Source organism: Anolis sagrei, chromosome 2 (genome assembly GCF_037176765.1).
Source record: "Anolis sagrei isolate rAnoSag1 chromosome 2, rAnoSag1.mat, whole genome shotgun sequence".
NCBI lineage: Eukaryota > Metazoa > Chordata > Lepidosauria > Squamata > Dactyloidae > Anolis > Anolis sagrei.
The window spans coordinates 210734307-210757923 of NC_090022.1; the positions used below are offsets into that span (position 1 = coordinate 210734307).

General features: G+C 39.7%; 1 protein-coding gene across 1 annotated transcript; it reads left to right on the top strand.

Moving 5' to 3' along the window:
- The first annotated feature begins 1587 nt into the window (after nt 1-1587).
- On the top strand, nt 1588-18838 carry LOC132765406 (interferon beta-like). The gene is made up of 2 exons (XM_060759696.2): nt 1588-2158; nt 18786-18838. The coding sequence occupies exons 1-2, from the start codon at nt 1588-1590 to the stop codon at nt 18836-18838; spliced, it is 624 nt and encodes a 207-aa protein (XP_060615679.2).
- The last annotated feature ends 4779 nt before the right edge of the window (nt 18839-23617 follow it).

Below are 23617 nucleotides of genomic sequence, written 5' to 3' on the forward strand. Positions count from 1 at the left end.
GTCTGTCACGGCCTCCGCGATTTCTCCCTCTATTTTCCAGTTTTCAATCATTCTTGTTGCCATAATCTTGGTTTTGTTTTGTTTTGTTTTTTGATGTTTAGCTGCAACCCGGCTTTTGCGCTTTCTTCTTTCACCTTGATTAGAAGGCTCCTCAGAGTGGTGTCATCTGCATATCTGAGGTTGTTAATGTTTCTTCCAGCAATTTTCACCCCAGCTTGGTATTCATCAAGCCCTGCACATCGCATGATGTGTTCTGCATACAAGTTAAAAAGGTTGGGTGAGAGTATGCAGCCTTGCCGTACGCCTTTCCCAATCTTGAACCAGTCTGTTGTTCCGTGGTCAGTTCTGACTGTTGCTACTTGGTCCTTGTACAGATTCCTCAGGAGAGAGACAAGGTGGCTTGGGATGCCCATCCCACCAAGAACTTGCCACAATTTATTATAATCCACACAGTCAAAGGCTTTAGAATAGTCAATGAAGCAGAAGTTTGAAATAAAGGTAGTTATAACCATCCACAAAAATCACTGCGATCTTTAATCAGATTCTTTGTTGAACAAAAAATAACAAAAATGCTTTAAACAAATTCTGTATATACTCAAGTATAAGCCTAGTTTTACAGCCTTTTTTAGGCTGAAAAAATCCCCCAGGGCTTATTCTCGAGTCAAGGTTATTTATATTTTTACACTGTAATTATTATTATTATTATTATTATTATTATTATTATTATTATTATTACGATTACATTTATTTTACTCTATTTATTATTATGATGATTACATTTATTATTTTACTCTATAATAACTTCATTTATTTTATACTTTATTATTGTTATTATGATTACATTTATTATTTTATTCCAATATTGTTATTACATTTGTTATTTTACTTTATTATTACTGTTATTATATTTCCATTATTTTACACTATTATTATTATTACATGTTTTATTTTACTCTATTATTATTGGGAGGATACGTAAGCACATTTACACTGAAGAAGGTTAGAATCATGGTTTAATCAGAGTTGGGGAGTCTTATATTAAATTGCAGTTTCATGTAAAAATTCAAAAACTTCTAACCTACTGATGCCTTAATTAATGTAATTTTATTGGTATCTATTTTGATTTTGAAATTTACCAGTAGCTGCTGCATTTTCCACTCTCGGCTAATACTCGAGTCAATCCATTTTCACAGTTTTTTGTGGTAAAATTAGGTGCCTCGGCTTATATTTGGGTTGGCTTATACAGTAATCCCTCTTGTCCGGAGATTTGATTTGATTACTGTATATACAGTAATCCCTCTTGTCTGGAGATTTGATTTCAAAAAAGTTATTTTGGCCTAGGAATTTTAAAAACTGGTATGTCAAGAGAAAAGAAATGAGGAGGAAACAAAAGAGGAAAATGAAACTATTCTTGTGAGGGTAAGGGGAAATTTCAATAAACAGAAACACAAAAGCAGAAACTGGAGACCCAAGTGTTTAAATACAAAGCCATGGCTGGAGAATGCAACACACACCAGGGCATCTTCCATGAGACCCCATCTTTCAGATTCTACACTCCAGAAGAGACAACCATTCATTGCCTATATCATGATCTCGAAAGGCTGGCTTTTGCATGTTGGCCTGGCCATGGTCCTCATAACTGAAGTCTCATCTCAGAACTGTGGCCAACTTCGCAGCAGGCTACGGCAAGCCAACCAGGTCCACCTGGAACTTCTGAACAGCAAGATGAATTCCACGATTTCCACCATTCCCCAACAATGCTTCGACGATGTTTTCAATTTCTCTCCTAAAACATATCTGAAACACCTTGATGTATCTGAGGAGGAGAATGCCAAGGTGGCCATCCAAGAAGTCCTCCAACAGACAGGTGACATCTTCAAGCAGAACAACACTGAAATGCCGTGGGATGAGAATTCCTTGAGAGCTTTCCATGCTGGACTGGATCAACAAAGTGAGAACCTGAAGAGTTGCCTGAGTGCATCTCCAAGGAGTCAGAGAATCCAGCTCACCAGCCTGAAAATGAAAAAATACTTCCGAAGCCTAAGCAACCTCCTGAAAGAAAAAGGATACAGTCGGTGCGCCTGGGAGATTGTCCAAATGCAAGTCAAGCAATGTTTTCTCTGGACTGATAAACTAATCCAAATGATCCCAAATGAAGGTACTATGTATTTCTTATCATTATACTTACAAACAACGGTGACTTTTTAAACTATAGTCAATCAACAGAAATCTTTGTTTTTCATATCAAGGGGTTTTTTTATTGCTCATATATGATAGCTCTGAACACAACTGAAAACTTAGCAAGTATAAAGATTTGCCTCAATGTTTTCTTGTAACCAAAATGCAAGACATCATGCTCGGATGAGCAGCAGATGTCATGTGTATGATTTTTCTTGGCAAATCCTTTAACATTTCTGGATTCTCAGGTGAATGAAGGTGGACCAAATACTTCCCTTGGTAATATTGGAACAGCAAACAAGTTGGTCATTTTAATCAGGGCTTTATAAAGCCTTGATTTTTGGCTATATAAAATTGGACAAAACTGCATATTAACTCCAGTCCATCTTTAAAAAGGTCTTCAGAAATACAATGTATATACATTCAAACTCTCATTTAAAATTTAGGAAATGCCTTCAAACATCCATTATGAAATCTAACCAATTCTCTACAAATATTTGTTATTTATATTTAAAAGTGCCCTTATTCAAAACATACCATACTGAAAATTAATAACCATTCGAACTGATTTTCTTCACCTTTGCAGCCTGATGTCTCTGATGAAACAAGTTCAACTGTGAATGAATGAAACTTGAAGAAAATAGCCAAATCCTCTACTAATAGTTGTGTTGAATATGACAACATCTACAGAAGTTTTGAATTGTGGAAGGCAACAATAGATGGACTACAAAAGAAAAATAGAAAATGGAATGAAGGCGGACCCAAGAAATTGCCAAGCTATTGTAACGTTTTCTTCATTTCCTGTAAATTCTCTGATATTTCAATTGGTGACTGTTCTTCCATTGATGGCGATATCACCTATCAGCAAGTTCTGTCTTGGGGTGGAAACTTTTTAAAAAACTGTCAAAAAAGAAGGGGAAATAACTAAATTATGTGATCTCGCTTCAGTTAAAATATATAGCTATTTTGAAAAATATATATTTTAAAATATTTTAAAATCCAGTGAGATACCACTATGCAGATGTTATTCGTATTTTGCAAAATGTAGTATTTATATTGCAGGTCAATTCAAACTTATTTATTTATTTATTTATTGTATCATTCATATATGTTTATTTCTTTATATTTAATGTTATTACTTTATGCCTCTACTCACTTACTTTAAAAAGTTTTTATTAAAAACAGTGGTCTCAATTCGTACAGGCACTTTGGATTATTTTTGTATATTTTATATACTGCATATAATAGCACCTTTTTTTTTTTTTTTTGGTCATGTCAGGAGCAACTGCTCCTGTTGTGAGAGAATTGGCCGTCTGCAAGGACGTTGCCCAGGGGACACCTGGATGATTTTTGATGTTTTATCATCCTTGTGGGAGGCTTCTCTCATGTCCCCGCATGAGGAGCTGGAGCTAATAGAGGGAGCTCATCCGCCTCTCCCCGGATTCGAACCTGCGACCTGTCGGTCTTCAGTCCTGTCGACAAAGTGCTTTAACTCACTGCGCCACCGGGGGCTCCTTATAATAGCACCAAGATTGGGGAAAAGCTTATAGTGAGAGCCTATGGCCCCTCCTAAACTGCCATATAATCTGGATTTTTATAGCAGTGTAGAAGGGGCCTAAATCCTATTCTTAGAATGGAACCATTGGATCAATTAGATTTACCTATGTGTTGACTCACTATTCAACAAATGATTGAATCTACACTATAGCATTAATGCAGTTTGACACCAATTTAACTGCCATGGCTCACTGCTATGGAATCCAGTAAGTGAGGCACCAACATTCTTTAGCAGAGGTGGTTAAAAACTATGTAAAACTATGATCCCATGCTTCCATAGCAGGTCCTCCGTATTTGCCCTTCAACGACCAACCAAACAAGAAAAAAAATTATATGCATTGTGGGAGCCTTCTGCATCACTTAACTGAAGATTTCAGATGTGACAAAAAAGATACCAGTCACATAAACTGTATATTCCAAAATGAGGTCCACTCTAAAATGAAACCATCAGCCACATACCTCGCAGAATTGTGCCACTGTTTTGATTGCAACTGTTTTGATCCCAAGGTTATCTGCTTTGAATTAGAATATATGAGTCTTCACTGCCATATAATCTGGGATAAAGAGATAATCTGGGATCAGATTCTGGGATATAAGGACAGTGCAGAAAGGGGCCTAAGTGATGTCAACACAGGCAAAGAATTCTTCACGTAGCACTAGACCTATCTGATGCCATTGCAAGGAACACAGGAACCCCACAATTCATCTCAACAACAGCTGGAGCCCAACATCAACCAACCCTACGATATCCTTATAGTGTTTTGGCCTTTTGATTGGTCAGATGACTAAATTAGCTTTCAATAAGGCGGCCAGGTATGGACTATCCCAAGTTCAAGCCTAGGAACGATTCCTTCAGATGTGACGGGAGGAAGTCGCAAGAGTCTGGCCCCAGTGAAATCATTAAGCCTGAGATATTAAGCTTCAACCATAGTTGCACAGAGTATGTCTTTCAAATAGAAAACACCAAATCTTAAAAATGAAGAAAATGTATACATACATATCGTACATATGTGCTTTTGGTCCCATTTCTATACCACAGCATTATGCTGCTTAACATTTTGTTCTCCAGTCTCTTGCCCTTTCGGTTCTTGTAGGTAATGCAACCTTGAGTGGCTTCTCCTTACTGATAACAGTCTTTATCCAGAGTGCACAGTGAATTTTTGTTGCCTCTTTTTTAAAAATAGCAGATGATGGATGGGGTGGTAAAAAAACATTGAAAACAAAAGAAGAGTGGCTATCAGGAAGTACTCAGAAGTTACATGCACTATTATTGTTAACTGCTGTCGGGATGACTTAATCTTATGGTAATCCTATCAATTAGAAACCTCCAAGACACCCTATCATCAACAGTCTTACTCAGATCTTGCAGACTCAGCACCATACTTCCTTGATTGAGTCACTACGTCTGTTTTGCTGTCCTTCTCTTTTCATACTGTCTTCTGTCTTTTCTAGTGAATCATGTCTTTTCCACTGAATCATATATTCTCATGATATAATGAAAGTATGACAGTCTCAATTTAGTCAGCTTCGATTCTACGGTGAGCTCAAGCTTAATTTGATCTAGAACGTACTTGTCTTTTTAGCAGTCCGTATATCCATAGAACTCTTCCCCAATATCACATTCCAAATGAATTTATTGTCTTTTTATCAGCCTTCCTCATTGTCCAGTTTTCACAACCATAACTAGAAAATGGAAACATAACCACTTGGGCAATCCTAACATTAATATCCAATGACATGTTTTTACTGTTATGCATACCTATTAACATTTTACAGATAGAATCCAGGACACATCTAGCCAAGCAACATTGGAGTGTGATCAAGATGATAAAGGTTATTAATGAATAATAATAATAATAATAATAATAATACCTATTATTATTATTATTATTATTATTATTATTATTATTTACCTGCCTCTGTTTGTGGCTAGAGATGGGTTACAAAACAATTAAAAGGCAGGAAGTAGGAATGCTGATGTCGAAGCTCTTACCTTCTGGACTGTTTCTGCCACTGAGCACAGCAGGCTCTTAAAGGGTCCAATGACCCCACCCCCAACTGCAGCTGCCCTGAAGTGGAAGCCACAGCAGCTGTAGGGAGCCACTTCCAGTGTGTAGGTAAGGCTAGCTTGGCAGAAGTTCTTGTAGTTTTTGTAGGCCAGAAGGCAGCAGCAGGAATGCTGGTCTCAAAGCTCTTACCTTCTGGACTCTTAATGGTGACGCTAACAAAGGCTGCAGAGCTTTGCTTTTGCCTGAATCTGCTGGAAAAGGCAAGATTATGTCCGCTTCCTCTCTTTTCTGCTGAGTTAATTGAGGGCAAGCTACTCTTCATATTTTGAGCTTTGTTTATTCACAGTGATTGGGGAAAGCTGAAAACAGAAAATGGGAGAAGAATATGAAACTGGGATATTTTAAAGGTGGATTAATTTGGACTATCCCGGTCAAATTGGCACAGTTGGATAATAGGGTTATGCCAATTAAAGTTAATAAGACACAAGAGAGGCAGTTTTTTTTTATATAAAAAATCTATAGGCTAAAATAAAACTCAGTCAGGAACTGCTGTCTCTATGCTATGCAAATCAGTATCCCTCCCTGTCCACACTATGTACCTATTACAGCATTGATTACCTCTCAGCCAATTCTATATTTTCCAAGTCATCTTATGCTATGTTCTAACATCACTCAGGATATTATCACATGAGGTCCTAAAAAGGGGTTCTGACATTGCAAACCCATCTCATAGAGAACTGCACGATCTGGCTGAAATGCTGTCAAAAAAGCTAGTCACACTTTCAGTTTAGCACAGCATCTTGATGTAATTCCTCCCAACAAGTGGAAGAATTGTGCAAAGGTTTGAGTCATTCTCATGAAAGTCGGCCATTCAATGGCTTTGTCCCTGAGTGAATAAATTGCTTTCAGATTTTCTGTGTGCACAAGAATTGTATTTCCAAACACATTAAATATGAATAAAATAGTTTTACACTTTTCACCCTTTTCCTCAATGGATTCTGCCAGGTTGATGTGCACTTAAGCATGCCAAACTTAGTTTTGGGTTGCAGGAGCAGAAACTCATTAAAATACAGGAAATATTTATCCAACATCCATGCCAGAGATTACCTGTGAAACTGCACTGTTTCCTGGATTTTCTTTTAAAGGCAGAAAACTAGGAAAAAGTGGTAAGTTAAGGCTATGCCTTTGGAGGTTTTCTGACTGCTCACCTGAAATGAATGGTCAGTAGCTTGAGGACAGGAAAGTGAAGGAAAGCAATGGCTACAGCATACCCACAACAATATTTTATCTCCCAATCTTATTACAGCAGCATTTTTTACTTATTGCACTACTGCCACACTAGAAGAAGTGCTTTCTGCAGCCTAAAACAGGAGTCCGCCATATATAGAAAAAGCAGCCTAACAGCCCCTTGCAAACTGGTTTGAAGTGAGTTTGATAAAATTTTGTGAGGTCAGGGGCATTTCTAATCATTCGGTAGGAGCTGCTAATATACACCTCAACGCTCATGCAACAACAGTCATCCTAAAACTGCATGCCAAGAAGAGTATATCAAATGCCCAGGGCCATGAGTTATATCAACTCTGTAACAAGAAGGTTAAAAAAGTAACTAAAAAGTTACACTGTAAGAAGAGTAATCTTGTCCCTTGTTAGGTTAGAATCAAAATCATAGTTGATTAACATATTGGACAATGAAAGCTATGAATACTACAATCTAATGTGTTTCTCAATATACAGTAAGTCATCTCACAGCATGTGCTTTGCAATACAAGTAATCTCATACTAATCTTTCCTCTTTCCTTTATTTTTTTAAATGAGTTAAAAGGAAATTCTGCAGATTAGCATATCTTGGTTTCAGCAAGGCTTCTGAAAATACCCTCCCTGATATTCTTGCCGACAAGCTTATAAAAGATAACTAATTTATGATCCTATTAAACTGGTTTTTATGTGTTTCATAAACTACACCAAAAGAGTGCTCAGTAACAGTTCATCATCTTGAAAGGAACGAACTGGGGTGGGTTACAAAGTTCTTGACTGGACTAGGTTTTGTTAAATGCTCTTATTAGGACTGTGAAAAAAAGTAATTTGTGCCTTGAATGTTGAATCTATCTTGTAAAATTTGTACATACAATGCAATATTAAGAAACGTGGGGGAAAATTAAAATTCAAAACACTGACCTATGAGTTTCCGGAAAAGTTATGTAAGTCTCATAAGTGGGCCCAGGTCTTTGTTGTGGGTGCCACTTCTCCGCCAAAAGGGATGGGGTTTGGCTCCCCCAAAGGGCCCTGGGACTCTTTCCTCAAAGGGGGTGGCAAGGGAGGCCCAGGCGGGAGGGATACCTGGCTGGATGGACAGGCACAGAAGAAGCCCCTCCAGAGAGAGACAGACAGAGACCATCACACTGAGGCTTTAATGAGGGCAGCCTGGGCTTTCTGAAGTGAGTAGAATTCTGGGAAAGGTAGTTTAGGGTGGGGCTTTTTGAATTCTCTGCCACAGGGGTCCTCGGCTTCCCAAACTACATTTCCCAGAATTCTCTTTGCTTCAGAATGCCAGGGCTGTCCACATTAAAGTCACCTTGTGCTTCATCGTCCTCGTCCTCCTCCCTGAAGGTTTTGGTGGGGGAAAACCTGTTTTCATTCTCTAAAGGGGATTTGAGATAAAAGGGGATTGCTGGGAGTAGGCAAAGTTGAGAGGCAGTAACTCCAAAGTTTACCTAGTAGGTTTCTGATTATTATTATTATTGTTGTTGTTGTTGTTGTTGTTATTATTTCAAAGCATGGAAGGGCATGAGTTGGAGGTGCTTTGACTACTTTTCTTGCCTGGCAGAATGGGGTTGGACTGGATGGCCTCTGTGGTCTTCCAGTGAAATAGAACTGTTACGTTTATTTTGGTTAAAATTCCCTAAAAATCATTGGCTGTGCAAATCTTTTTGAAACTTGAGGGGGAGGATGATGCCCTGGTTATGTTATATTATTGAAAATAGAAATTCAAGGGGATAGCTTTTTAAGGAGTTTTTTTATGTTGTTCATAAAAACTGTTTAAAATTCCCCAAAATCAGTAGATATGTGAAATGTTTTGAAACTTTGGGGGGGGGGGGTAACAGTGGTAAATGTGTTCTACCACTGCAGCAAGTTTCATCCCAATTGCTCTAAAATAAGGGAGAAAGGATTCCCAGAGCCTCTTCCTCAGTGCAATTACTTAATGAAAAAGTAACAAATTTTTCATTATATCATTATAGTTATGATAAAGACCCCTAACAATATTTTAGAAACACTTTAGAAATGACCCCCCCCCCCAAATTAATAATTAGTATTGAAACTTTTTTATTGTTTACACAGGCCTAGTTCTTCTAGGCAACAGCAAATAGATAAGACTTTGCTGAGTTCTGTGCACAACAGTTTCAGAAAAATGTTGACAAGTTATATCACTTTGTGCATGCCAGAGGGTTGGACTAGACGGCCCATGTTACCTCTTCCAACTCTATAATTCTATGATTCTATAAAGGAGCTGAAAATGAAGCCCTACAGGAAACAATGGCGAGAGCTCGGTATGTTTAGTATAAAGAAGAGAAAATGTATAACAGGTATGATAGCCATCTTTTGCCCAAAGTCTGCGAACGTTGATCACTAGATTGGTTTTTATTAGTTGTACTGTATAACTGGATTGTTTTAATTGTTTTATAATTGTTGCTGCTATGTATTTTATCTTACTATGTGTATTGCTGGCATCAAATTGTGCCTTTTGTAAGCCGCCCTGAGTCCCCCTTCGGGGGTTGAGAAGGGTAGAAATGCTTGAAATAAAATAATACCAAGTTAAAGGAACATTTCACATACAGAAGCCATTCTGGAACGCATCTTTTTGATGGTGGACTAGAGGAACAATTCGCATTTCAGAGTTTGCTTTATCCTTCTATCCATTTTAGAAATGTGCTTTGATTTTGTTTTCAGTGAAAAACAAAAAGGCCCCCCAAAGTTGAATCCCCTCAAGCAGTGGAATTTCCACACTGCCGGCCCGTGATTACAATATAAAAGAGAAAACAGCTAAGCCACAAACAACTGAACAGACTGACAAAATAACAAAAACTGAAACCACGAGGAAGTAAACAGAAACTGTAGCATCTGACTTGGCTTTAAGGTTCTAAGGTTTAAGGCCTTCTACCAGATTATTGATGACTATATTCTGGAAGCCACTCTGAATGAGCTGTCTTGAAAAGAATGTCCTTTGGCTCCTATTAAGAACGCCTGAATGAATGCAGACTTCCCCCTTGTTAATTATAGTCTTTCTTTGCCAGATATCTTGCACTTTTGATTGGAATCTCCTGATCTTACAGCATTCAAGAGTTTTTTTTTTATGGCACTTAACAGAGGGCTGGGTTTAGAAGAAATACCGTTGCTATAGGCCAGAAGTAGGGATCCTCCGACACTCCAGATCATGTGGATTTCTGCTCTCAGAAGAGTCAGCTAACATAGCCATGCTAAAGAAATGTGACAGCTGTCATTCCAATCACTGTTCTAAAACAGTTTCTTCTTAGACTGCAGCATCCAAAATCCTATGACATTGCTGCAAGATTCTGGAATAATCATCATCATCATCATCATCTATATCCTGTCACCATCTCCCAAAAGAGACTCAGGGCAGCTTACAAGGCACTCCAAGTGCAGCATAAAAAAAGATACATGAGTATAAAATAATATCACATAAAAATTATGAAACAACCACTGTCAACACATTTAAAGATAAAATAACACAATTTTAAAAACGCAGACCATCTGTAGTTAAAACTAGCTGCCATCCATTCACAACTAAAGTGTCAACCTCATATCGGCCCATTTCAGCCTGCTCAAGGTCAAAATCCTGCTTTTAAAATCCATGTTTTTAGGCTGGATCAGAAGGATTCAAGGGTAGGGGCTAACCTAATCTCTTTTAGAAGGGTATTCCAGCACTAGGGAGACACCACAAAGAAGGACCTCTCTTTCATCCCCACCAACTGCTCTTGAGACGGTGGTAGGTCTGAAGGAAGGGCCTCTCCTGCTAATCTCAAAGCACATACCGGTTCATAGAAAGAAATGCAGTCTCAAAGATAGGTTGGACTCAAAGCATATGGTGCATTGTGCATCTTGAGCCCAGAAACTTGTTGGAAGCCAGTGGAGCTGTTTTTGTAGGGGCATAGTATGTTTCCTATAGTTAGCCCCAGTTAGTAATCTGACAGCCAACCTTTGCACTAACTGCCATTTCCAAACAGTCTTCAAAGGCAGCTCCATATAGAGTGCATTACAGTAGTCAATTCTGGATGTAACTAAGGCACGTATCACCGTGGCCAAGTCAGGCTTTTCGAGGTACAGTTGCAGCTGGTGCACAGGTTTTAACTGTACGAAGGCATCCCCATTCCTACCCAACAATGGATGACGAATCTGGATTATGTTTTTGTTGACGATAGTGAATGGTTATTGTAGTAATTGTTTATTAATTGTGTATTGTGTTAGGTTGTTAACTGTTTTTTACACTGTAGCATTGAATTTTTGCTGTTCTTATTTGTTGTGAACCGCCGTGAGTCGCCTTCGGGCTGAGAACAGCGTTATATAAGTAAAGTAAATAAATAAATGAAATAATAATAAACTCTGACACAGAAGCCATTGTGATTGCTTTGTATCAGAGTCAGTTGGTTACACAGCCTGGAGGCATCCTTGCTGCACTGGAGTAGTTTGCATTTCAGCTGTTCTGTGTTACTGCCAACCACAGAAGTCCATCCAAGCTCCTGGCCATCTCAAGTGCCTCTGATGACATTATAACATCACAAAACAGAAAGAACTCGGCTGGGGGGGGGGGGGGGGGCAATTCCCATCACACCTAAGTTTTGCCATTTTAAACTATCTCTATTCAGATTCTCTAGCGGCTTTAAAATCCTTGTGTTTCCACAGGCTCAAATGGGGAACCCAAGGAATGATCTTGTGTTATCTGATGGTCTCCCTATTTTAAGTGTATAGAGACACTTTCCAAGGTACCGTGGGATGAAGTCCTCTATCACATAGGCTCCCTGTTCTGCTATCAGGAGAGGTGTTGCTAGACCAGCTGATATCTCCTTTTTCCAAGTCACAAAGGCACCTCTGCCAATGCAAAAATGGGGAGCCTGCACAACTGAGAAGGAGGAGGGGAGATCGCCCCCCTCCTTCTTGCTTGTCACATGGGGATCCTATTCTGATGTCAGCAGAGGGCTTCATGACAGCCAGGAGTTCAGTTGGACCTCCATTGCCAACTAGAAGCAGCAGCAATGACATGGACAAAACCCATTCCCTTCCCCTGAGCCAACGATACTCTGTGATGATGCAAGTATCCAGTCTAGGAAGTGAATTGGTCAGGACCAGATCAGGTCCTGGCCATCACAAAGCTGCAAGATACTCAGGAGTTTCTATCAAATGCCAATGTCCCCCCTGACTTTGCACAAAGCAGGGTAAATCAGTTTAAAACACCCACACACACACAAAATGCAATACCCGCTGGAAGTCACTGTGCATTATGCCAGCCTTCCATTTGGTGTGATGAGTCTGCCATTTTTCTGAAAGTGTGGACAAGCCCCAGCTGCGTTATCTAGCAATAGTATTTTCCCCAGTTCATCTGTATATATGCTTATTCACTTATTTCTCAAAAGACAAAATCAAATCTCAATTCAGAAATATTTCCAAATGTATAGACTGGTGTGGGATACACCATGCCTAAATCAAAGTGGAAAGGCTTTTCTGTTTTATTCATTTTTTTTCTGGCTCCATTACAGACTCAGTAAAATATTTCTTCTTTTCAGATTTCTTTTTTTAATCCACTCCCTTAAAATTCACGTGAATCACCCAGGAGACAAGGCTGTATGAGGACAGGAAAGTGAAACTGACAAGAGAAAACAGAGCACACAAAACTGGATGAACCACTTACCTCTCCAAAATTAAGACAAAAGAATTCCAAAAGTACATGATACAATTCACAAAGAAATATTGTGCATATAAAGAATATGTATAATATATATGTTAAAGAATATGTACAATAACTTTCCTACTTTTCACACCCATGGTAATACAACAGACTCATGTATAGAATTAATTCAGTCTCAAAACTCTGTGACCAACATATCATATTTTGTACTATCTCCTATTTTTCCTTTTCTTTGTTCCTATACCTTTATGTCATAAAATTGTGAAAACAAAATAAATTATCATTTTTTTTAACAAATAGTGTGCAAAACCCCCCACAACTACAATAGCTGATAACTGAATTTCAGGGATTTGGAATGATATGTCTTATTAATGTATTTATACAGCATGGAGTGTGGTCAAGATGCAAAGGTTATGAATAAGGGAAAGCACACAACTGCAGCGGTTTGCTTTTGCCTGAGCCTACCAGGAAGGACAAGATTTCAGCCCTGCTCTTTTCCTCCCAATGAACTCAAACTACTTTTGCACTTGTAGAAACTGAATTTAACTGAGGAAAAAGAGGGAAAATGGGAGGAGGAGAGAGAAATTTAACATGCATTTGGGGGAAAAATGGATGCCAAATTATTAACTAGGACTATTCCTAATAGAGCAGGGGTCCTCAAACTAAGGCCCGGGGGCCGAATACAGCCCTCCAAAGTCATTTACCTGGCCCTCGCTCAGGGTCAACCTAAGTCTGAAATGACTTGAAAGCACACAACAACAACAATCCTATCTCATTAGTCAAAAGCAGGCCCACACTTCCCAATGAAATACTAATAAGTTTAGATTTGTTAAAATTGTTCTTCATTTTAATTTTGCACTACAAATAAGATATGTGCACTGTGCATAGGAATTCATTCTTTTTTTTTTTCAAATTATAATCCGGCCCTCCAACAGTTTGAGGCACTATGACCTGGCCCTCTGTTTAAAAAGTTTGTGGACCCCTGTAATAGAGGGGGAGGAGAGAGTGGAATCATGCCCTTCCCTGTAGGCTCACGTGAAATCAAACTGCTATGGTCTCTCCCAGCTTGTTGTTGATAACTTTTGTCATACGAACCACACTCCCAGGGTGCATTCAGATAGCCCCTTTATTGCAGTAACTCTTGCAATAAAGAAGGGGCTGTCCAGATGATGTCCTGGACAATCCAAATTAATTTGCCACAAACCAGGAAAACCCTGATTTGTAGCAAATTAATTAGATAGTGGGTTTATTCCATGCCTTTCCGAATCTGGACTGCAGAATACTGCAGTCCAGATACCATTCCTACAGTTTTCTGGACAAAATTAGTCCAGAAAACTATGGGAATCCCTACCCCCAGCCCCCAAACCCCTTTGTAAAGTAAGGAAAATTTACCCCCTCCTGGTGCATCCCCCTCCAGGAGAGCTCTGGCTACAGTCTACTGGGGGCCAGGTAAGTTTTCCTTACTTTTCAAAGGGGTTTGGAGGCTGTGGGAGAGGGGAGTGAGCCTCCAGATGTTCTCACAGGACAGTCCCATGAGAGCATCTGGACACCAGCTCAGAAAGCGTGTACTTTCTGGGGTGGGTGTAGACAGTCCTCCCAGGACCCTGGGATAAAGGGCTGTCTGGAACCACCCCCAGTTTTCACCTGTGAAATGTTTAAAGGTATGGGAGGGGAATGGCTGTTCCTTTCTCCTCACTCCCCAACTGCAGTGAGACAGTGCCAAAGTACACCATGATTAGCTGTGAGATGATACTCCAATGTCATACAGCTGTACTGTACTCCCCTCGAAAGCAGACATGGAGCCACTGGTGATCTTTATCTTCTGCTAGTGGTGATATGCCCTCCATCTATAGTATGGTTAATTTAATTAAATGTGCAAGCCTCAAAGCTGCAAGATACTCAGAAAAACAGAACTATTCCAGAAGTGACAAGGAAAGCATCCTACTCCTGCCCCCTCCCTTTCAGCAATAGATTTCTAGCCACTGCAAGGCAATTGCACCAATTGAACCCATTTGTGTTAGTAAGCAAGATGATTCATGATGGTGAAGTCCCGTTTTTTAAAATAGAATTACAGTGCAATGTCCTCCATGAATGTAAATAGTATAGTGGGCCTTTAGTATCTGCTGGGATTTAGATTCCGGATCCCCATGGATATCAAAATCTGTGGATGCTCAAGTCCCATTATATACAATGGCACAATAATATGGTGTCCCTTATGTAAAATGGCAAGTTGAAAATTTGCTCTTTGGATTGTGGAGCTGGGATATTTTCAAGTTGTGAATTATTGAATCCATTGATATAGAATCAGTAGGAAAGAAAGTCTGTCTGTATTCCAATAACTTGGACTTTGAGCAATACGGATTCTAATGGCACAATAATCTCTGGTTATGGTAACTAGTAATTCTTGGAGGAGCCAATTAGTTGGATTTCTAATGGTAAAATTATATATGTTTTTTCTGTTGATTGCAGTTTGGATGGGGTGACAGTGTCAGTGTTTTAGTTTAATGTGTTTTACTATTAGTTTATTAGTTTTAGCATTGTGTTTTCATATATATATAGCACCTTTTATTTATTTTTTTCTTTGTGTCAAATCTCTTTCTGCTGACAATCCTATTTAGCCAAGTTTTTGGCTTATATAGTCAATGTTCCCTTTTCATGAAGGTTGGGGCACATTCCCCCTTTGCAAAAATGGAAAACCCACAGATATCTCTGGAGGGGGAGATAAGATGCCACTGCTGCAGTCTCTGGGGAGGGGAGCTACATGTCCAGGGAAAGAGCAGTTCCCACATGCTGCCATCACCACTTACCTGTGGATCCTGGCAACCCCACAAACTTGCAGATTCCAGCTCCCCTTCTTCATGTATGCCTCTTGTGTCACCCAGTGCCTGACCTTCTTTGCCCAGGAGAGACAGACACAAATGGCACACAGAATGAGGAGAAGGTGGGACCTACAGCGCAATGGCATGGGACTCAAGGCTTGCTCCTCTTCTTCTTCTTGTGTGTCATATGGGTCTGTTTCAAGCAGGCAGAGAAAGGAAGGTGCTGCGTCAAACAGACACATGTGGCATGCCCAGTTCCTGAGGATGGGACTGCTCTCTGTACATTCACATAGCCACCCCAACTTGAGGAGGCAGGCACAGTGGTACAAGCATGTAAATGATCAAAACCATGATTATGAAAGCTGCAAACATGGAGGTTCAATTGTAGTTTATAAGGCAGAAGGAATATTTAATGGGCCCTGCCTTTATTGTTTTAAATATGCTTTAAACCAGGGGTTCTCAAACTAAGGCCCGCAGGCTGGATGTGGCCCTCCAAGGTCATTTACTCGTCCCCTGGTTTAAACTTTAGATTTAGAGTTACCCTAAGTCTGAAACAACTTCAAGTCACACACAATCTGAATTAACTTGACTATCTGATCAGCCAAGAGCAGGCCCACCATTCCTATTGAAATACTGGTAAGCTTATGTTGATTAAAATTGTTCATCATTTTAAATACTGTATTGTTCTTTCATGTTTTTTGCAGTACAAATAATATATCTGCAGTGTGCATAGGAATTTGTCAATGTTTTTCTCAAAATGTAGTCCAGCCCGCCAACAGTCTGAGGGATAGTGAACTGGCCCTCTGCTTTAAAAGTTTGAGGAGCCCTGCTTTAAACCATTTTAGTAGAATTTTTGGTTAACTGTTTTCTTAATTTTCACACACACACACACACACACACAAGGCAGGGAGGGAGGGAGGGAGAGAGAGAGAGAGAGAGAGAGAGAGAGAGAGAGAGAGAGAGAGCTGTGTCATGTTTTAACTGAATGTAACCTCCTTTGGTTCCTTTGCAAGGAAAAAAGTGGGATGTAAACAACATCAGTAAATAAATATATACTACTGCCACAATCCTTAATGCTGCCCTGCTTAGGGTGTATGTGTGTGCACACGCTAAGGGCCTTTCCACACGGCCATATAGCCCAGAATATCAAGGCAGAATAATCCACAGTATCTGCTTTGAACTGGTTTATCTGAGTCCACAGTGCAATATATCCCAGTTCAAAGCAGATTGTGTGAGATTTTATTCAGCTGTGTGAAAGGAGCCTTAGTGTTCAGAAAGGGAATAGGATGAGATACATGCTTTGATGTGAGGCTTAACACTCTCATTAAAAAAAGTACTTTCCATAGTACATTACCCTCCCACCCCCAGGTGCCTTTCTAGTCTGGAAGTATGGAAATCTTTGGATGGCAAGGGAAGCAGGGAGGAATGAAGGACACACAGGAAAATAATTGACTTCTTCCGTTTGACTTTATTCCTGATGGTAATCAACAGGTTGGGGTAGCCTTCAAATGACTCAAACTAGTAAAACAAAGTTCCTGTCCACAGTGAGAAAACAGTAACAACATTTTCTCAGCAGGAAATATTGAAAAACAAGGCATTCTCAACAAGGTGCACTTTGGATAGAAATGTCATATAATACAGATCTAGTCTTTTGAGGGCTCTCGTCTTTTGGAGGGAGAGGAAAAGTAACCCCAATTAGACAAAAGTACCTGATGCTTTAAAACTGAAACTTAAAAAAATGAAAACCACAGTAAAGAGATGCTGACTGATGTAAGGAAAGTTCCCTGGTAGCTCTCAATAAATGGACTCAGAGAAATGGTTCCAGAGCATATCTGGAGGGGACTCCAAAGAAGCTGGAGGCTTTGAACCTGTCTATACAGGCCAGCAGAGGAGAAGCAAATGGCTCTCAGGGTTCTGCATATGATTGGCCTCTGGCTTTTGCTTGCATCTGAAATTGCAACATTGGATTGTGGTCAAATTGTGAAATACCAGAAAAAGGAGATTGGGGAAACCTTGGGGCTTCTGAAGTCAATGGCAGGGCAGCAGTCACCCCAGGAGTGCCCTGAGGACCCAGACTTTGGCTTCCCCAGGGCCAAAATCTTCAAATGCAACCAAGAGGATGCAAAGATGGCCATAGGAATTATCCTTCAACAAATGCAGATAGTATTTGAGCTTAACTTCACCCAAGCACAATGGAATGGGAAGGCCATGGATCTTCTCCCAAGGGCCCTTGACCAACAACACATGCAGTGGCAAAGATGTTCTACTGTCCAGATGGGAAAGCAGGCAGCTTTTAAAGATGTCCGTGTGAAGCTATCACTGAAGATATACTTCAGGAAACTCCATACGTTCCTCAGTGGCAGGCAGTACAGTTTTTGTGCCTGGAAGACAGTGGGATATGAGCTTTTGGTGATCTACCCCATTGTTCTTAATAAACTCATGAAAATACTTGAAACATAAGGTAGGTGATTTGTATCCAAAGAAAATTTGTTTTTGATTGTTTTATAAAGTCTGATATTATTTTCAGTAATTATCTAACTTGCTTTTTAAAAAGTAATTATATGATGAAAATTATTGTTCAACTGACTGTGCAAAAGTCAAATCCAATATTAAAGCATAGCAATAGGATTCCATTTCCAGCTTACCTGTCTGAACATATATCCCTCTATGAACCTCCAAGGGCCTTAAGATTGTCTGGGGAGGCCCTGCTCTTCTGGAAGAAGCTCAAATCCTGGTTGTGGGATCAAGCATTTGCAGAATGTTTATTGGGTAGATTATGTTTTTAGTGGACGGCAATTGATTGATTGGATGATGACTTGGAACGGCGAACTGTTTTTAATGTATATTTATAATAGTTTTAATGTATGCTATGTGTATTTTACATTATGTTATTTATTGTGCGGCATTGAATAGTGCCTGTTGGTAGCCGTCCTAATTCCCTCTTCGGAGGTGGAGAAGGACGGAAATCTGAGTGCTTTGAAATATTGTAGCTAACAGATTTTAGCAAATACTGTAGCTCTTGCAGTTTCTCTGATCTTTGAAGCTTGGACAGCTGGAGGGTATATGATTTTAGCAGAGCCTGGAAAAGTTACTTTTTATGATGGACCATGGAACTCACCAGCTAGCAAGCCAGAAGCCATGTTGAACAAGAGACTGTGTAGTCCAGAAGCTTGGGGTTTTTTTTCAAGGTCTCAGTCCAGCCAATATAAAGTGCACAGCAAAATTCAGGCTGAAGGTATAACTACTACGATTGTAATATCTATCTGTCTATCTATAAAGTAATGATTACTTTTTTTTCTATTTCAGCTGGTATTCAAGAAGACCTTGGACCACATGAAAAACAACAGATTGTGTCTTAGACTGCTATAATCATCTGCTTTCTCTGGCGTAACCAAATCAAAGAAATTGGAGTTGAAATTTGCACTTTTAAACTTGTCAGTGACATTCTTCTTATCTGCCTGCATTTCCATGTGGAGATATTTCAAAATCAAATGCTTGCTCATTGGAAGATTTAGGATTATTGTACATGTATGCTACTCATATAGAAAACATTAAAAAAAAGGAAAATCCATCAGTTTTGGCAAGACTGACTTCATTGCAGGCCTCTCACTGTTTCCTGAGAGGAAGGAACATCTCACACAAGCTCACGAGATATTGATTCAAAGGTGGATTTCGCAAACTCTCTGAAATCAGCATTTCACTACAGACATAAAGGAAGGGCCATCGTTAGATACAAAGTATCTGAAGGCCAGTGGACAAAAGTAGAATGCACTATGTTTAAACACCTGTTTTAAGGTGTAAAGGTAAATTGCATGTGCGAGAGAGAATGGCAGATGGCAAATAGAAACAGAAATTGCGGGTGTTTCTGAAACAACTACATTGGAAAATAGGTTACAGCTAAGTCGTGCTTACATTTGGCAAATGTTTACCAGAAGACTAACTGTTACTTTCTAAAATGTTATTTATTTTAATAATAAAATATTTATATATATATTTAATATATTATTTTATATTAAGAAAAATTACATATTATTTATCAGATTGTTGACTTGCTTATATTCTTCTGTCTGCATAAATAAAGGCATCTGAAATAAAGTCCTGATTTCAATTGTTTGGGTGTAGTTTTGGGGTACTTTTTAAATGAAAAGAAAAAGGGGAAACAGAGATTATGATGATAGTGTTAATAGAAACAGCAAAAGTGAGACCGGGTCTAATGTTCACACATGGGCATCCCATCAATAAGAATGCAGAAAGTGGTGCTTGAAAAGTCCAAACCGAAAGATATCACCAATTTATAAAGGGCCCCCTACGTGATCACTAATTGCTTATACTACACCATCTCTCTCATCTCATATATACATATATCTCTATCTGTCTATCCTATCTAATCTAATCTAATTATCTATCTATACACACATATACACCTACTACCTTGTCACACTGATGTTTTTCATCGCTTCTCGGCACTGCCAACATGCTGCTGGCATGTAGTCCACTGGAGGCCATCAGATGATGCAGGACTCTGTGCTTGCAGTGCTGAGAAGCGGAGCCCAGAGGAGTCGGGGTACATCCAACTCTTCATACAAGAAACCAGGGAGGAAGTGGGAGGAAGTCGGGGACAACACGGAAATGTTGTGGGATGGGATCCCATGACCACTGACTGTAAGGGGATGAAGACTTATGCTGCCCCATAGTTTCCACAATGTCCCCCGGCTTCTTGGCCTCCATGTGATAAGGTCCCTAGTGGGCTCCCACAACTTAGCCAAAATTTAAATCTTGATTAACCAGAAGCCTAGTTCAACACTTCAACCATATGAGACAGACAGAATTGGACTAGGCTTTCAGGAGTCCCATGGAAAGTTAGGCAAGTCAGCTAATCTTAGCCTCAGGCACTGGCAAGCTTCTCTTGAATACATTTTGGCACCCCCCTTCATATTTTTGAATGTTCATGGGTTAAAAATGCTGCCACCACCTTCAAAATTTAAGACTGCTGTGAGAACAGTCACATGGTAGATCCATCCTTAGGAGGTGAGCAAAGGGGCCGGCAGTTTAGTGTAGCTGGTAAATCATTAGCAATTATAAGATCTATCAACCAAAAGGTTGCAAGTTTGAAGCCCTGAGTTCATGTGAACTGCCAACTGTCAGCCTAGCTCATTGTTTACTTAAGCAATTCGAAAACAGCTTTAGCTATGATTAGAAAAATTAGGTACCGCTAAAAGTGGGGGAGGTGTTTTATGACGCCATAAAGAAAGAAGACCAGAAAATGCTGGGCAACCAAAAGGAAAGAGGAACTCCTGAGGCCTCTTCGTCATAGAGGATAGAGCAACAGCACCCCCCAACCTTCAATGGCACCTCCTTCTGTTCTGTCTGTCTGTGTATTGTCTATATAAGGCAGCATTTAATGTTTGTCGTGTATGTGTACTGTGATCCACCCTGAGTCCCCTTCGGGGTGAGAAGGTCGGAATATAAATAAGTGTTGTTGTTGTTGTTGTTGTTATTATTATTATTTGGGATATGAGCATGCTGTGTTTCTGTTCTATATGGTATATCTCTTCCTTTGCCCAGGAGAAACAGACATATGCAGAGGATGAACCAGCCCTACATACCACCACATTTATCCAATGGATCTGACCAATCTTCTTCTTCCTGTGTGCCATGAATGTCTATTTCACCCAAGAAAGAAAGGGAGATAGTGTAGAGACTGAAAGTGGAAAAAGCATTCTGATTTTTTTCTCTTCCTTGGAGGAGAATGCTCTGAGCTTTTCTTTCCCTTAGAAGACAGTGCTGCATGTGCCACATACCTCCTAAATGGACCCCTGCTTTTAGTGAAGCGCACAGTGGATTCATTTATGCTATAGGACTATGCGTATGTGTGCATTAAACATATAGTTCATTTGTCAGTTTATGGTGAGCTCATGAATTTTACAGCACTTTCTTAGGCAAGGAATACTGAGGTGGTTTTGCAAGTTCCTTCCTCGGAAATATAATCTACAGCACCTAATATCCATTGGCAGGCTCCCACCCAACTTCTGACCCTGATTAGTTTCCAGAGGGGAATCTGGTGACTTCAAGGTAGTGCAGACCTATTGTGCTATGATTTCACTTGCATTGCCATAGTTCCATCCTATGGGATCCTGGGATTTGAAACAAAGGGAGAGGCATTTAGAATTCTCAGCCAGGGAACTCCTCTGATGCCTCACCAACTGCAAACACCAGGATTTCATAGGATGGAATCACAGCAGCTACAGGTGAATAATATTGACATAACTGGCTAGTGTGCATGGGCTCCTAATCCCATTGAATTAATACTTGGCTGCCAAATAGATCAGGTCCTGGATGTGAGATAATGAAGAGAGCTTCTTGCCCCTTGCCTCAAGCAGAAAATTTTCTTAGGTGTCACTGCTCAAGATGTGGTCTCTCTATTCTGTTTGTGTCCTTCCATGCTTTCCTTATACTGTGCTACAATCATCCAGTTTTCCTCTCAAATTCAGTGGCATATCATAAATTGCTTTACAACAATTGGGTAATATTTTATTGATTTTGTAATCAGACTCAAAACCACTTCTGGACCAAGACATACGACACCCTCCAACTACCTTAAGATGAACCATGGTGTCTTCAGAACTCATCATTAATTTCAAGAAACTAATTGGCTGAAATCTCATACCAAAAATGATTGGGTATCCAAATAACTAAAACCGCTAGTCAAAGGCTTCTAATACACTGGTGTATTACAAATGCCACAGGGAAATATCAGTACATGGCTCTAATGTGTCCATGTACTGTAAACTTCTGCTCTCGGTCCTGCCATCATCACAAGCATGGCTGGCGGGGATGAGAGACAGGGCCTTCTCAGTGGTGGCCCTTTGGCTATGGAATGCCCTTCCTATGAAGATTAGATTGGCTTCTTTGCTTTTAGCATTTTGGAAAAAACTCAAGACATGGCTATTCGAGCATGCATTTGTGAATACTGAGTAACGGACATAAGAACGGAATCAACTACAAGATGGATTGGACATTGTTTTAATGAGTATTTATTGAATTATGTTTTATTACAGCTGTTATGATTTTATTGATGTTAATGTTTTTATATTGTAACTGTGTTTTTGGTGGTATTGAATTTTGCCTTGTAAACCACCTGGAAATCCACCTGGAAATCCACTCAGAAATATTGAGTTTCAGCAAGAACCACTCCATAAGTGTGAGAGATAATTTCAGAATGCTTCCAAGTGAAAAGAAAATGTCCTCATAATTCTCTGAACCAGAGGGAAAAAGGATGTCCAAGGTAGACTTCAAAAGCTGTTTAGAGACTTCATTTTGCCTGTATGTTTTTTTTAAATGAACCATAGTGAAGAGTAGAGACATGACACTGGCAACGAAGATCCACATAGTTAAAGCAATAGTATTCCCCATAGTAACTTATGGATGCGAGAGCTGGACCATAAGGAAGGCTGAGTGAAGGAAAACAGATGCTTTTGAACTGTGGTGCTGGAGGCACTCTCAGAAAGTTCTGAGAGTGCCTTGGACTGCAAGAAGATCCAACCAGTCCATACTTCAGGAAATAAAGCCTGACTGCTCACTGGAGGGAAGGATATTAGATGAAGTGCTTTGGCCACATAATGAGAAGACAGGAAAGCTTGGAGAAGACAATGTTGCTGGGGAAAATGGAAGGAAAAAGGAAGAGGGGCTGACCAAGGGCAAGATGGATGGATGGTATCCTTGAAGTGACTGGCTTGACTTTGAAGGAGCTGGGGGTGGTGACAGCCAACAGGGACTTCTGACATGGGCTGGTCCATGAGGTCACAAAGAGTCGGAAGCAACTGAATGAATAAACAACTACAAAAATAGATAGAGAGATGGATATATTTGTGTCACCAGATTCATTTTAAAGATAATTTTTATATCTTCACAGGTGATTATGTGCTATCCAGCAAATCCCAACACTCCCTAGGAAATCGCCATGGCAATTAAAGCGGAATCATAGTGCTATAATTGCACCATGTATAAGACCTTTAAATAGGCAACTCTGTGAAGGAAATACTCAACAAGAAAGGGCTTGTCTCTTCTTGTACTTATTTTCTTACATTATTTTTACACAGTGTTGTTCGATGCAAGCCAATTCTTGCAAACATGCTGTA